At 51.1% G+C, this 16309-nt stretch overlaps 1 protein-coding gene across 6 annotated transcripts in view; it reads left to right on the top strand.

Moving 5' to 3' along the window:
* The window catches only part of ATP7B (ATPase copper transporting beta), a 77466-nt gene extending 71086 nt beyond the window's left edge, over window positions 1-6380 (top strand). For all 6 annotated transcript variants that reach the window (XM_065901828.1, XM_065901827.1, XM_065901829.1 and 3 more), the window contains 5 exons: window positions 88-230; window positions 1580-1783; window positions 1872-1989; window positions 3307-3409; window positions 4170-6380. In XM_065901828.1, the coding sequence (XP_065757900.1) occupies window positions 88-230; window positions 1580-1783; window positions 1872-1989; window positions 3307-3409; window positions 4170-4443 (842 nt within the window). In that variant the 3' untranslated portion in view covers window positions 4444-6380. The remainder of the gene's footprint in view (window positions 1-87; window positions 231-1579; window positions 1784-1871; window positions 1990-3306; window positions 3410-4169) is intronic.
* The last annotated feature ends 9929 nt before the right edge of the window (window positions 6381-16309 follow it).

Genomic DNA, 16309 nt, shown 5'->3' with positions numbered 1-16309 from the left:
GCACACTGTTCCCGGTCGTCGCCACGTCCTCCTTGCCCCTCGGCTGCCCAGGCTCTAGCGTGCACTCACCCGTGGTGTCTCCTGCAGGCATGCTGTGCGGCATGATCGCCATCGCGGACTCGGTCAAGCAGGAGGCCGCCCTGGCCGTGCACACGCTGAAGAGCATGGGCGTGGACGTGGTGCTCATCACCGGGGACAACCGCAAGACAGCCAGGGCCATCGCCACCCAGGTGCGGGCCAGGGGCTGGCGTGTCTCCCACCTCGGAAATCACAAGCGATCTTAAGCTGGCAGAAACAGTCTGAGGAAAGTGACTCAGTGGTAAAGAGTCGGCCTGCCAATGCAGGAGATACAGCTTCCATCCCTGGGTTGGGAAGGTCCCCTGGAGAAGGAAATGGCAACCCACCCCAGTATTCTTGCCTGGAGAATCCCATGGACAGAGGAGGCTGGCGGGCTACAGTCCATAGGGTCATAAAAGAGTCGGTCACGCAACTGAGCGACTCAGCAACAACAGCATCAATGCAAGGAGCTGAGTCAGCTTTGCTCTGGGCTTTTCTCTCCGCCGGGGCTTTCCTCTCCACATGCTCCGATCTGCTCCAAGCCCACGGGGGACCACCTTGCTGCTGCCCCAGAGGCCACATCGCTGGAGCCTGGGAGCTGTCATTCCCGCACGGCCGGCTGAAGCTCCAGAGCATCAGTTCCGGTGTTCTCTACTTCCCAGACTCTGCAGTGAGGAAGAAAGACCATGGCTTTAGGGCTGCGATAAACACTCTCGCAGCCTTTATGTTAAGGGAGTGTTTGCCTGCTGAGCTCTTCCCACGCTGCATCAGCTGGCTCCGGGGTCCCAGCAGGTCTCCCGCAGCTCTTGGCTCTGAGTTTGGACCACAAGGGCAGCACGGCTCCCTGCCTGCCTGGCCCACCGTGCAGGGACGGCTCCAGTGCAGACTCCTGGCAGTTAGATACCAGCCCTTCGGGAAATGTGTGTAAAGCTGTCTGCTTTTGCAAATGACTTGGTTCTTAGGAGGGAGCGGTGGCACCTGTCTTAGTCATCCTTCTAAGAGTACCCACTTTCCCTGGTTAAAGCTTGTTCAGGCATTTTGCAAGCGCTTACTAAGCCACGCTGAGAGGGCCCTTGGGGAGCTCACAGTTCTGTCTCGAGGGTGACTCAGGGGCAAGTGTAAACCGTGTGCTGGGGGCTGCTGACCTGCCCCTCAGCCTGGCAGAGGAGTGGAGGCCTGAGTCACGGGTGGTCCCCAGTCAGAATGGGGAGGGCTGGGGAAAGAGAAGAGCCCTTTGCAGGACCTAGCAGGTAGCATGGCACCACCCGCAGGTGCCAATGATGGCTGCTTTGGAGAGGTCACTGGGTCAGCATATGGAGAGGAGCACTGGGAGGGTGGGATGTGGGGGTGGCATTGGGATGGGAGCTGGGGGTGCATTTGCTGTGTGCCCCGGAATCTGCAGGGCTTGCTGTGGGATGGGGTGGGGCGGCTCCTGGGTTTCTGCTCCTGCTGCTGCCCCTGGCAACACCAGTTGTTATTGTATACTTATTCTTTATCAAGTGCTGTTTCCCTTTCCTTCCAGGTTGGCATCAACAAAGTCTTTGCGGAGGTGCTGCCTTCTCACAAGGTGGCCAAGGTCCAGGAGCTGCAGAACGAGGGGAAGAGAGTGGCCATGGTGGGCGACGGCGTGAACGACTCCCCAGCCCTGGCGCAGGCCGACGTGGGCATTGCCATTGGCACGGGCACTGACGTGGCCATCGAGGCGGCCGACGTCGTCCTCATCAGGGTGAGCTCGGCTGCGGCTCCCCGTCCCCATGGGGCCATGGGTGACGGGGCCCCCACCACACCCACTCACCTGTGGTCCTCTCCCACAGAATGACCTGCTCGACGTGGTGGCCAGCATTCACCTCTCCAGGAGGACCGTCTGGAGAATACGACTCAACCTGGTGCTGGCGCTGATCTACAACCTGATCGGGATCCCCGTTGCGGCAGGTAGGCCCTCACCACCCTGTTCCCTCAACCCCAGCTGCTGCCAGAAGCCTCTGGAAAGAGTTAATTTCCGTATGTTCCACTTTGTAAGTATCTAAAGGTAGAGGGCATGGGAGGGCATGGCAGCCAATACTCTGGTATTCTTGCCAGGAGAATCCCATGGACAGAGGGGCCTGGTGGGCTACGGTCCATGGGGTCCCAAAGAGTCGGACACGACTGAGCAGGACAGATGAATGAGTAACTGCAGGGAGGAACCAGGCCTCCGTTCACTCCAGGCCACTCTGAAAAGCTGGCCAAGGTGCTTGATCCTATTTACCATGGCCTTCTCTTCCAGAACATTATTAAGACACACAGTCTGAAAAGTAATCATTCTTAACAGTTATGGGGCACCTGCTACATGCTAGGCTCAGGGATCAATGCTTCAGAACTTTATCTTAAGAATTAATTCTGCCCAGGTTTTACCCTGACTTGGGAATAGTCATGGAAAGCGATGGACATTTTCTGCTTCCTAACCTCTCCCTCTCCCACTGAATTTTGTGTCACCAGACAGGGAAAAGTTCCAGACCCTCCTGCAAGGAAAAAGTCTATGTGGGCCAAGACCTATTTTTTTCCCTTTTCTTTCTTTTTTTTTTTAATTGGGATCTTCCCAGATCAGGGATCAAGCCCATGTCTCCTGCATTGGCTGGCACGTTCTTTACCGCTGAGCCACCAGGGAAGCCCGAGACCTGTACTGAAACAGGACTTTCCCACTGCAAGTGCCCCTGTTGTGCCTGAGCGGTCAGCACTGCCTCACACAGCGAATTGGCCTGTCTGCCACAGCCTGGCTCTGGTAGATGCACTTCCTGCCCCAGAGCTGGCTCAGGAGCTCATCCTCTCCCATGCTTGTGGCTCTATCCCAGGACTTGGTCGCATCACCCTTTATCAAGTGCTTTGACGCCCTTGAGGAAGGACCTTCCATGTAGACAGGGACCGTGGTCATTAGCATCTTGTCCTGATGCTCACACCTCCGAGGGGCCCCAGGATGGCTGCCCCCAAGGGTCCCTGGGGTGCCCTGTCCCCTGGAGCTTCCCCCAGACCAGTGATGCCACCTCTGGACGGTCCCCGGAAGGTCTGGACAGGTGGGGGACTCAGTCCCCTCAATGGTGCCCCCACTGTCCAGCTCTGAGTCAGCCTGCCTCAGGTCCATGGGCCCATGGCCAGCACCCAGCGGGGGGCTTCTGAGCTGCCCGGAGGAGGACAGCATCAGGTGGGCAGCGAGGCTGGGCCCTCCTCGCTGTCTGCCCTGGGCCACGGCCTGAGTGTCGTCCCCGCCTCGGCCAGGTGTGTTCATACCCATTGGCGTCGTGCTGCAGCCGTGGATGGGCTCGGCAGCCATGGCGGCCTCCTCCGTGTCCGTGGTCCTCTCGTCGCTGCAGCTCAAGTGGTGAGTCCCCGTGGCGGGCCTGGGCCGGGGTGGGCGTGTGGCTCGCTCCCTCACTGGGGACACCTGCCGCAGGCATAGCCAGAGGCCCCGCGCGTGGCCGAGCGTGTATGTGTGTGTGTGTGTGTGTATGTGTGTGTGTGTGTGTAATGATTTCTCCACCTTGAGCCAGTGGTTTGCCGCTTAGCAGTCACCACGTGCGGCCTGTTCCTGTTATTCTGCTCGAGGGCTATTTATGTAAATATATGGCCATAGAATCCTGTTTGTTATCATTTTCCCTTTTATACAAGAGATGCTTATTCATGCTTTCATTTAACAAGCGTTAGTAACAGCCTACTATGTACCAGAGGGCTTCCCAGGTGGCTCTGATGGTAAAGAACCTGCCTGCCAATGCAGGAGACATAAGAGATCCGGGTTCAATCCCTGGGAGGAGGGCATGGCAACCCTCTCCAGTGTTCTTGCCTGGAGAATCCCATGGACTGAGGAGCCTGGTGGGCTACAGTCCTTGGGGTCGCAGAGTCGGACACGACTGAAGCGACTTGGCCCGTGTGCACTACACTATGTACCAGGCATCTGGATCGAAGTTTCTAAATCAGGCAGAGGTGAGCCTTAGGAGTTCAGTGGCCTTTCCTTTAAAACCCATGAGTCTCTGATACTGCGTGTCAGTAGAAGACTTGATGAGAGGGCTGCATGGGGCTTCTTAAAAGGGGAGGCGGGGTGCTGTGCGTCCAGGCTCAGGCGCTCTTGGATCCCCGCCCCGCAGCTACAGGAAGCCGGACCTGGCGCGGTACGAGGCGCAGGCGCACGGCCGCATGAAGCCCCTGAGCGCGTCCCAGGTCAGCGTGCACATCGGCATGGACGACCGCCGGCGCGACTCCCCGCGGGCCTCGCCCTGGGACCAGGTCAGCTACATCAGCCAGGTGTCCCTGTCCTCCCTCAAGTCCGACAAGCTGTCCCGGCACAGCGGCGCGGCCGACGACAGGGGCGACAAGTGGTCTCTGCTCCTGAATGACCGGGACGAGGAGCAGGGCATCTGAAAGCTGCCGGCGGGCCCGCCCCCATGGCAGCGGCTTCGAGCCAGCAGCGGCAGCTGCCGGCGGCCGAGCCCCTCCAGGCCTGGGCGAATTTCTGGATCACCCCTTCCCTGCGCCCGTGGAGCACGATTCCCCGGGTGCCCCCGGCTCGGGGGGAGGTGTGCTCGCTCACGCCCGTGGGCTCATCAGACACCTTGCTGTGGCCTCGAGAAGAGGAGGGACAAGCCCTCTTCGCACCCCCTGTCTTAGCATTTGTGTCACGACCAGTCTCATCGGGTCCAACATCTTGGCTGGGCCCGTCCACAGAGCTCATAAAACCTTCGGGGCCTGGCTGTTTCTGACGGCGCCCGCATGCATCGCATACCTGAGACCACCGTGTACCTCAAGTGCCCGCTTGTTTTCTGCCGGCGCCTTCTCTTCCTCCTCTGCCCTTGATGGTGGGGGTGTGAGACCCCATCATCTGAGGGCAGGGCTGACATCCTCACCTCCCCTCTGCTGCTCTCCAAGGGACTCCTGTGCCCCTGCCTGAACCCCTCACCCACACGACCACCAGAGAGCCTGCCACGCTTCTCCTCGGTGACCAGAGGTCTTGGTTGCCCATGAGCCGCTTCTCCCTAGAGTCCTGGCTTCTCTCTCACAATCCACTGCAGTTGCTGACTGTCGCTGCCTAGCTGGGCTGAGGGTCTGAGAGCCTGAGGCTTGAGAAATTCGGCTTTCTGTGGGGTCCCCGGGGAGGCACGTGGTTCAAGATCCTGCTTGCCGGGTTTTAGGGGCTTCGGTTGCATGGCCTGCGGTGTGACAGTCACCTCACAGGGTCTGCTGTGGGGTTCAGGTCTGTGCTCCCCAGAGCCATGCAGCCCTGAGGCAATGAGACTCAAGAGTACACCCCAGCCCTCTACACGCTTCGACTCCTGCACATGGAGCTGGTGCCTTAGGAAGGGGTGCCCACCACTCCCAAGGGAACTTCTGTGTCTAACTTTTGGGTGCCTTTATGGTTGCACGATAATCAGAGGGACAGCAGTGGGCCCATGGCAGACTGCGAGCTTGGTGGTGATTGGCAGAGCTTGTGGGAGTCTGCTAACACTAGCCAAGTCTTAGACTAAGTGACTAGAGCCTGTTCTCAGTTTCAAGGGGGAAGCCCTTATCACAACGTTTTAGTTATTTATTGTCAGTTATTTTTGAGGGGGTTATAAACACTTTTTATCGCTTACCTCTAATCCTCCCAACAAACTAGCAAAGTAGATACAATATTGTCCATATTTTGCAGGCGGGAAACAGGCTCAGAGAGGCTAGGGATCCCACCCAGGATTACACAGCCAGTGTGCATGCCAGAGCAGGGATCTGAATTCATGTCGCCAGGCCCTGAAGTCTTTTCTCTAATTTGACTCTACCATCAATATTTTGTTTGATGAGAAGCAACAAGGAAAAGACCCTTGTTCCTGGAAGAACAAAGCTGCCAGGTGACAGTATTCACTGAACTGGCTTGAAATTTGACCATGAGGTCATGTCACGTTGCCTTCGAATAGCTCCTTTCCACTTGTGTAATTGAGTCTATGCTGCCTCTTATCCTCTAAAATCCATGGGTGGGGTGGTGGTGTGGTTTTATGTTTCTAGTCTTCCTTCCCCAGCCCCTTCCTACTTGTTCTCAGTTGTGTCCTTTCTCTGTTCCCAGCTGCTGCTTGGGGAATGTTTCCTGTTTCCCCCCAAGGAGGCTAATCATTACCTAAAGAATCCAATTGTATCAATTTTTCAAAAAGCTTTTAGGACCATAAATGTTATGTTTATAAGGACATGGAGATATTTATATAATTGTACAGAAGATAACCTTTCAGATGTTCAAAAGTGTCAGGAATGTTTTTTTGTTGTTCCTTTTTTGGTCAGGAAGGAATTCCTATTTCAAAAACATTCCATGCTATATTTAGAATAAAATTTCATTTTTTTTATTCATCTAAAAACCTGCCTGTGCCTGGCTGGCTCTGTGTGAGAGGGAAGTGTGTGTGGGCTGGTGCAGCACCGTCTTTGGGGAGAACTGAGGTGCTGGCTTTGCTTGATGCCTTTTCGGTTGCAGAGATGGGTAGGGGGTGGCCAGAGCCCCCTGTTGGGCCGTCCCAGCACTGTGTAAGCCCCCGGCCTCAGTGCCTGCCTCAGTGGTCTTCGGGGAGAGCTCAGGAAAGCACCCCCTCAGGGTGTCAGTCCCACAGGTTCAGGCATGGACTACATGACCCCATCAGATGAGGGTGATTGTCTACAAAAGGCAATTCTCTGATGCACGCATCTTCATCAGAGGGTGATGTTTTGGGATCCTTGGCCCTGAAAGAATGAGGTGGGAGGAGGGGTAGAAAAGTCTGGAACAAAGCACTCTGCTGGGAAGGCTCTGGAGAGATCCTGGGGTGGGTGGGGGTGTCCTGAGTGAGCCATACCTAGAGGTGAGGCCACATTGTCATTCATCATCCAAACCAGGACACTTTCAAGAGTGAAAGGAGGTGCTATGAATAATTACACCAGGGAAACTGGCCTACACTGGGACTACCCAGGCAAACTGGGGTGTGTGGTCACCTGCCTTAAAGGGGAAATAGACATTGTGCAGTCGTCACCGACACACCCAGTGGTAGCTTCACACACACCAGTTGTAGGTTTCATGGGCATGCTGGTGACTTAATCCTTCATCGGATGGGGAGAGCTCCCCTCTGTCGCACCCTAGTACCAGCCCTTCTCTGTAGAGTCATCGAGGTGATGGTCTTGGGGCTCAGTGTGACGCACAGCCAGAGAGTCACGCCCGGGCTGTGCTAAGTGTCCTCCTGCGCCCTTAGGACTTCACGCCAGGCGTGCCGGGCCCCTCTTCTGGACGCCCCAGCTGTGGGGATTTCATGTCGTATGCACATCCCATTGTGGAAAGGGAAGGTTGATACCACCTGAATAAACGAGCCCATTTCTTTAGAAAACAGATTGTCTTCTAAAACTTGAGCAAATGTGCCTGATAGAATTCCACATGCACCAGAATACATCATAACATCTGTCCATTCCTGGTAACTTTTCAGTCTTTAAGACCTCAGTGAAAAATTGTGAAAGGATCACTATTAATATTTGTGTTAGTTGCTCAGTCGTGTCCGACTCTTTGTGACACCATGAACTGTAGCCCACCAGGCTCCTCTGTCCATGACATTTCCTAGGCAAGAACACTGGAGTGGGTTGCCATTTCCTTCTCCAGGGGATCTTCCTGACCCAGGGATCAAACTGAGGTCTTCTACATTGCAGGCAGATTCTTTACCATCTGAGCCACCAGGAAAAGATAAGTGAAAAACTGTGATAGGATTACCTATTAAATGAATGTAATAATTCTAGTTTTTCTTTTTTTCTTAAATGGCACCTGGAAATTGACATGTCAAAATATAGTTCTGTTCCCAAATTGTTCTGCTAGCTTACGTTGGAATAATGAAAATGACTTTTTAATTTTTTCAAATTTTATGTATTTATTTTTGGCTGCATCAGGTCTTAGTTGCAAGATGCAGGCTTTTTATTGTCGTGGTGTGTGGGCTGTTGCCTTGCAGCATGTGGGGTCTTAGTTCCCAACCAGATACTGAACCTGCATACCCTGCATTGGAAGGCAGATTCTCAACCACTGGACCACCAGATAAGGCCCCAAATGACCTTTATTTTAAGAAAATCCAGCATAAGCCAAAATCAGCCAATCAAATACGTGAATTAGAAAAAGGTTGTTTGAATTATAGGATTTTTTTTTTTTTGCTTTGAAAAATTCCTAATGATATAATCAGCAGATAAGTTCCCTAACACATATAAAATTCTTCCCGAGTTAATAAAGTTTTATATACAGACAACCTTTTTATCATTGCATCTTTTGTTTTGAAAAAAGGTGAGGTGTGAATATACAAAGAAATGCTTTAAGGAACCACTCTTGCTGACCCCTCAGTTTCCCTTTCAGATTACCTTGATGTGTGGGAAAGCTGAGTGGGTGTTGGAAAGAATTGTGGAGCTCTTAGGAATGAAACCACCCTTCTTTCTTCATTTTCAACCTTAACTTGGGCAGAGACATGAACACCACTGTTTGGGTTCCTTCCAGAGCGAGATGTCTGCTTGTCTGCCATGTTCCTTTGTGTGAAGACAATGACAAAGGCTGAAATTACAGGATAGAATATGAGAGCATTAAATAACGCTGTGAAATTCCAGAGTCTCTTTACTCTGTTCAGAAAGATGGAAAACACAAACTGATGGAAGGCCATCCAAGGGCTAAATGAAAATAAGAACTGATGGAAATTTGACATTTTTTTCCTCCAAAAAGGAAATGGTGATTATTTCTTGCTGATATAAACATGAAACCGAGTATAGGAATAATGTAAGCATGTAGAAATTTATCACGGCGGGGAAGAGGCTGTCATAATACCCCCACCCCACAAAAGGAAACCCCACAGACGTGATTTCTTGAGGGGTGTTCTTTGTGGGTGGACAGCACTGGGACACTAAGGGAGCAAAACCTGCCTGCCCACAGGGGCCCCAGCTCCCTGATCACATTGTAACCATCTGAGCTCAGGGGCGGCAGCAGTCCCAGGAGGGATCTGTTGTGAATCTGACCCCTTACCAGGTCCCAGTAAGGTCAGGGGACAGGCAACATTCAAATACTGTGGGCGCCATCATCGAGTCCATCACGCAGCTCAGCTGGCCTTCACAGTGACCTTAGGATCTCTTTACCTCCCTGCCCCATTTCAACAGTCAAGCTGACTGTCCAGGACACAGAGTCCGGGTGGGTGTTTGAACCCACTCCCTCCAGCCACAAAGCCCTGGTTCTGTGTGCCCCTCTGGCCCACCCCCTCCCTGCAAAGGTGACTCTGGGTGTCTCCATAGCAGAAGAAGCTGGGTTTCCTCCGCTACTCCTTGGTGCCATGCGTGGGGCAAAAGAAGTGTCCTTTGGCAGGACCATGTGGTTTCTCTTGAGGGCCACCAGGTGTCTCTCTGACCAAAATAACTTAGTCTGCAGCCAGAGCCCAAATTCTCTTGATCATTTTGAGGTGTTTTTTGGATGCATCTGGAAACTCAAGCTAAGCATCATCTTATTGAAAATGTAGGTGATGGGTCAGAATGTGTCGGTGGAGTTCAGCCCTGGCACTGGGTGCCTCTCCAATGGCAGCAGAGGATAACATGTTTGGATAGCATCATCTACTCGGTGGACATGAATTTGAGCAAACTCCGGGAGATCGTGGAGGACAGAGCGTCATAAATAGCTTAGCTACTGAAAAGCCACATGATGTGTTTATATCTGTCCTTGCAGCCCAGAGTTTCAGTGCCTCCTCAAATTTGCACTTACCTGTGCAGAATACAGGCTTTCTCAGATGGTGCTAACGGTAAAGAAACTGCCTGCTAAGAGTCACAACAGACTGGTGCTTGATCCCTGGGTAGGGAAAATGCCCTGGAGTAGGAAATGGCAACCCATTCCAGTATTCTTGTCTGGAAAATTCCACGGATGGAGGAGCCTGGCAGGCTACAGTCCATGGGGTTACAAAGAGTCAGATACAACTGAGCACACACACGTGATGGGATGACTCAGCAGTGACCTCTGACATCTGTACATGACTCCTGCAACTCCCCAGAGACTCCTTCTGTCTTTCTTTCTCCAAACTAGCGTCCCCTGCACCTGGTCTGGCAGACACGGCAGCCCAGTGTGTGGTCCTGAGTCTCGCCTGCTGGAGGGAATGAGTCCTCTTTCAGTCCCATTTTCTCTGAGCTGGCTTCCCCTCCTGCACAATGCTTGGGATCTTTCCCAGGGCCAGTCCTGCCCCTGTGCCAGCTGCCTGACCTCTTGTGCCCTCCCAGCTCCCTCCTCTCCTCTATAAAAGCAAGCTCTCTTCCTTGTCTGGATTTGCCTGTGGTCTGCCCAGACTGCCAAAACTAAGTCGTGTCTGACTCTGTGATCCCATGGACTGCAGCACACCGGGCCTCTTTGTCCCCTGTCATCTCCCAGAATTTGCTCAAACTCATGTCCATTGAGTTGGTGATGCCACCCCACCGTCTCATCCTTCCTTACCCCCTTCTCCTCCCGCCCTCAATCTTTCCCAGCATCAGGGTCTTTTCCAAGGAGTCTGTTCTTCGCATCAGCTGACCAAAGTTTTGGAACGTCAGCTTCAGCATCAGTCCTTCCAATGAATATTCAGGGTTGATTACTGTTAGGATTGACTGGTTTGATCTTGCTGTCCACTGCATTCCCAAATTACAATTCCTCTGGTTAAACTCATTCTACTGGCAAGATAAATGGTTCTTTTATTTTTTTAAATTGACAAAGTCTTGTCTTTTATCTGTCTAGGCTTAGCTGGCTTAAGACAATGTAGTTTCACTTCATCTGAAAAACTATCCAAGTTAGTCTTTAACTGGCTTTTATGAGAAGCCTGTTTAAGTACTAGTGTAAACTAGAGACAACTCTATTTTTCCACTGAGTATAATGCACACTGAGAGGGTGTTCTTTGATCCCAAGCATATAAATCATGATTAAAAATGCCTCATGGAGTCCTCTCTGCCAACTTCATACCTGTATTTCCACAAAATAATGCCATCGGCTGCCTAGTCCTTTGATCCTGACCTTGATGATGGAGACTTCTATGGCCTGCCTCCCTCGCTTCTTTCCTTCTCTCCTTCCTTTCCTTTTTCCTTCCTTCCTTCCCCACTCCCTCCCTTTCTCCTGCCTCCCTCCCTTTAGTTAATCCATTAATAGGTATGAATGGGCTTCCCTGGTGACTCAGAAGGTAAAGAATTTGCCTGATCTCTGGATTGGGAAGATCCTCTGGAGAAGAGCATGGCTACCCACTCCAGTATTCTCACCTGGAGAATTCCATGGACAGAGGAGCCTGGCAGGCTACAGCCCATGGAGTCACAAAGAGTCAGACACTACTGAGCGACTAACACTTTCACATAATGTGCTAAAAAAAATAGCTCAGAGATAAGAATGTACTCTCTGCTTGGGGTTGAGGGGTGCAATAAGAAAAGCAAACAAGCACCGTAACGTGTTAAAGGGCCGTTGGTACATGATGCACAGTGGAAAGTGGACGCTTGTGCATGTGTACACAGGGAGACTTTACAAGACAGTCACTGACGCAGTGTGTGCAGGAAACAGCCAAGATGTCCATCCACAGGGGAATAAGGAGAAAAGCTGTGCTGTGTCATCTACTGAAACACTCTGCCGCATTCACCGGGCATGAACCAGAGCTTCCTGTATCAATATGGGTGACCTGGTAAGCACAATGTGGAAGGAAAAAAGCTACAGACAACACAGACAGTGAACTTGCTTTCTGTAAATTTACAAAACAAAACAGTTCCATAGATTGCAGGCTTATGTAGTCAAAGTGTAAACATAGTCCGGAGACAATGGGTTCAGAACAGGGGTTTTCTCTGGGGAGACAGGGAAGAGAGGTGGGTCTGGAGAGTCTGAGAGGTGTGTTAGGGCGTTCAGATCTTTAACGACATTTGGAAAACGTTGATTCTAAAAATACGAAGGAAATATGGCTTCCCTGATGGCTCAGACGGTAAGGAATCTGCCTGCAATTCAGGAGATCCGGGTTCAATTCTTGGGTCGGGAAGATTCCTTGGAGAAGGGAATGGCAACTCATTCCAGTATTCTTGCCTGGAGAATCCCATGGACATAGGAGCCTGGCAGGCTGCAGTCCATGGGGTCGCAAAGAGTAGGACGTGACCGAGACTAACACAACACATGACAAAATGTCAGTGTTGATTAGCTGATAGGTTTGTGAGTTTTGTCATATTTCTCTCCCTCGATGTATATATATGAATGTATATAGATAGATATCGATATACATACATCTGAAATATGACCGAAGCTGTAGAGTCAGGGCATCTTCACAGAGAACTCAGGTTCTCTGAAAACAGGCAGACCCAGCCCATAGAGTTGTGACTCAGAAGAAGTAAGCAAAGACTTTGGGAAAACACTTATTTTTAAGGGAGGAGGTACAGAAAGAAAAGTAACAGCCAGGACGGATGTGTGGGCAGGAGTTCCAGCAAAGAAAAAAATTTTTCTTTAATTATAATGAAAAAGGTCAACTGCTCAAGAGTGTGTACAAATACAGAGCCTAGCACAGGGTTACACCCTTACACCCAGGCTGAACCTCTCCTTGAACTCAATAACTGTCGAGATTTTTCCACATTTGCTTCTTCTATTTCCTCTTCGTCCCCCCCCCCGCCCTTTTTTTGGTTGGCTGAAGTGGTTTAAAGAAAATCTCAGACGTCATATCTTTCCACCCTTTATATAGTGTGTATTTCTGAACTCTCCAGACATTGAGAAATATTTTTGTTTTTAAAGTAAAGCTTCTTTTTAAAAATATTTATTTATTTGGCTGCACCGGGTCTTAGTTGCGGCATGTGGGATCTAGTTCCCTGACCAGGGATTGAACCACAGCCCCCTGCACTGGGAGCACGGAGTCTTAGCAACTGGACTGCCAGGGAATCCCCTGTGGGAAGGATGTGTAAGGAGGGAAATGTCATCGCATTAAATGTGGCAGATGAATTGAGGGGGAAGAGGACCAAGGGACCGTCACAAAAGTTCCAGGTGCCAGGACGGGGGCATCTGAGGGTCCTCTCCACCTTGGGATTGACCCTGTATGCTGTGTGCAGCTTTAAGAGAGGTGAGACAGCAGGTGAACACTGGCATTTTCATTGTGATGAACATGAGCTGGCTGACCTCTACCACCCAGCTGGCAAGAATGCTGGAGTGGGTTGCCATTTCCTTCTCCAGGGGATCTTCCTGACCCAGGGATCGAACCTGGGTCTCCTGCATTGCAGGTGGATTCTTTACTGCTGAGTCACCAGGGAAGCCCTATGAAAGTGGCTTAATGTGACCCTTCTCATAGGGTTTTATGGGATTAAATGAGGCATTCTATGATATGTTCTATGACCCTACTAATGTTGGCCCATAGCTCCTTGGAAGTGGTTCTTATCCCTGGACTAAGCTGAACTTGGTAATCAAGTGGGTACTTTTTTCAGCTTGTGCCCCCGGCTTCCTTCTTCCTGCTGTGTGTTAAGAAGATGCTGCGTTGAAACACAGGGACATCTGGAAGCATCTCAAAGCCTGCAGAGCGCGGAGCAGAGGCTCAGGGCTTGACACAGCTAATTGTTCCCTGGCAGATGTCAGCTTCGCCTGACTGTGTCTCTTCATGTGTTTGCAGCCGTACAGCAGGCTGACAGCCACTGGCGTTCTCCTCCTGTCTCCGTCCTCCCTAGTGCACCCCAAATCACAGCCACGCTGCTTCATTACCACACACTCACCTGATGGCAACATGCTCCGGTGCTTTTGTTGCCTTTACAGCACATGTAGTGATTTTTTCTTTTTCAGAGACTTCAGACATTTGTCCTGTGGATACATTTTCCAGGAGAGTGTGTTAATTACTCAGTTGTGTTCAACTCTTTGCCACCACATGGACTGGAGCCCGCTAGGCTCCTCTGTCCATGGGGGATTCTCCAGGCAAGACTACTGCAGTGGATTTCCATGCCGTCCTCTGGGGGATCTTCTCGACCCAGGGATCGAACCTGGGAGTGCACTGTGTCTCCTGCACCGCAGGTGCATTCTTTACCCACTGAGCCATCAGGGAAGCTATCTTTCCGGGGGAAAATGCCAACAAATAGAGAGGGGCTGGGCTTTCTAAATGTCCTAGTTCTCCGGAGACTTTTTTTTTTCAGCATTGCCCCAGAGGGACTCGTGCTATAATGGCTGCAGACACAGGGTGGTCCTGCCTCAGGCACTGGCCCAGAGGTTCTGACTTCCCCATCAGGGTGCAGCCTGGTTTGGGTGACTTGATGCTACCCCTGCAATGCAGCTGCACACCCGGAGAAAGAGAAACGTAGAACCTGCTCACCGAGCACTTGCTGTCAGTGGCAGAGAGAGCAGACAGACAATATAATTCCAGTCATTCCCAAAGTTTCATTCTGCTGAATTGCCCCTTTAGGGGGCAGCCCTCCCATTTCTTTGGAGCCAGTACAATTTAAAAAAAAATCATTTGCAAATTTCAAAATGCTACAGGTAAAAGCAAACTACTTTCCTTAGCTCCTTGGTTATTTGTTCAGGATTTTATGTCTCAGATCTTTTTCTTTTTCTTTTTTTTTTTTGGCAATGGATTGAGCCCCCTGGCTATGCCTTTTAGGGGAAGAGGGGAGACCAAGAGCAGAGGGAGGAGATGACCTCAAATGCATCCACAGAAACATTAGCTTCAGGGTAACAACACACAGATGAAGCCCTGGCAGTGCAATTTGTCTACTCATCTATTTTCTTAATTTGGTGTCTGAATCAACAGCCTTTGTGGCCAGAGGGAGGAAGAAAGGGAAGTTGTGAAATTTCTTTCCCTGAAAAGCTTTGTTTAACAGGCACCTGTTAGTTCTGAAAGTCAGACCAGAACCCTGGGCTCGGAGGGGTGGATTTCATAATTCTGAACATCTTTCTCATAATCATTCCCATCACTCTGTTTTACAGAGTCCAAAGTATTTCTCCTGCTTCATTCCCTCACGCAGCCACTCGTTCATTCAACAAGCATTCATTAAATGTGAACCCCATGCCAGGATGGCACTGGGTCCTGGGGATGCTTTCCTTTCTTCCTGTGGCTTAGGAGCCAGTGTGGTCCATGCCACTCTGATGGGAAGCCCAGGGTCTGGGGGCGCCTACCCAGTCTGTGGGGGGGGACAGATCAGGCTCCTTGGAAGGGACCTGATTATACCTGGGGACTGCCTAGAAAGGAACTTTGGAGAAAGAACAAAGATAAGTTTAAAGGGAGAGTCTTTAAAAGTATGGCCAAAGGATGCGCATGGAAACCATCTTTCCAATCCCCCTTCCCCCACCCAGCCTCTAGCTAGAGATCCCTTTCCTGTGAAGGCATTGTGGGCTGGGAGCTGTGGCAGGGATACACAGCTGGTGCTGACCTTTAAGGGAATAGATTACACCTGAGGCCGCTGTCCCCACAGGAGACAGAGAAGTCTGCTCGCAGGGCAGTAACAGGCAGCAACACAAAAAGCATGAACACAGGTCAGAGGAGGTCTGGATCCCTCTCATTTATTCAGTCACTTCTAAGTATTAATTGAATACCTGCCACATGCACGGGTCCAGGCTCTGGGAGTACAAGCCACTGAACTGCTTCCCTTTGGGCCTTTATGTAATGATGGGGAGGGGGAGACAGTTCACACAAAAGTAGATCTATGGTGTGGGTCAGATGGTGATGGAGAAAGATGAAGGAAATGAGGCAGCGAGGGCAGAGGGAAGTGGGATGGGAAGCAGGTCCCAAGCGCAGGAAATAGTAAGTGCATGAGCTCAGGCAGTGTACTTAATGTGTTCAGGGACAGACAAGAAGGCCAGGGAGGCAGGAATGTGGGAAGGAGCAGGGCAGGGGCCCGAGGGCCTCGGCTACTCTGAATCTGAGCAGTGGCGTCTGGGCAGAGGAGTGGCACGGAGTGACTTTTGTCTAGTAGAATCATCCACAGTCAGGTCAGTGCTCAGTGCGGTCTCCGTCTCAGAGCGGTGAACTGGTGCCTTACAAAAAAAAAAAAAAAAAATCACGGGACCACAGAAACTGAATATTTAAGCAAAAATGTACAACAGGGACTTCCCTGAAGGTCTGGTGGTTAAGACTCTGAGATTCCAATGCAGTGGGCACAGGTTCAACTCCTGGTTATGGAACTATGATCCCACATACTGCATGGCTAAATAAATAATAATAAATTAAAACTACATATGTATTATAGAACATTTGGTACCCAATTAAGTCAATTAGCCCCTGCTTGGGCCCTAGCCCAGCCCAGGATCTCTGCTTCCCAGTAGGGTAGGTTTCTTTTTCCGTTAGATTCCAGCAGAGTGGCTCAGAGGGTAGAGAATCTGCCT

This window comes from Muntiacus reevesi, chromosome 11 (assembly GCF_963930625.1).
Source record: "Muntiacus reevesi chromosome 11, mMunRee1.1, whole genome shotgun sequence".
NCBI classification, from domain to species: Eukaryota; Metazoa; Chordata; class Mammalia; order Artiodactyla; family Cervidae; genus Muntiacus; species Muntiacus reevesi.
Note: the sequence above shows the minus strand (reverse complement) of the source record. Positions and strands in the feature narration are given on the sequence as shown.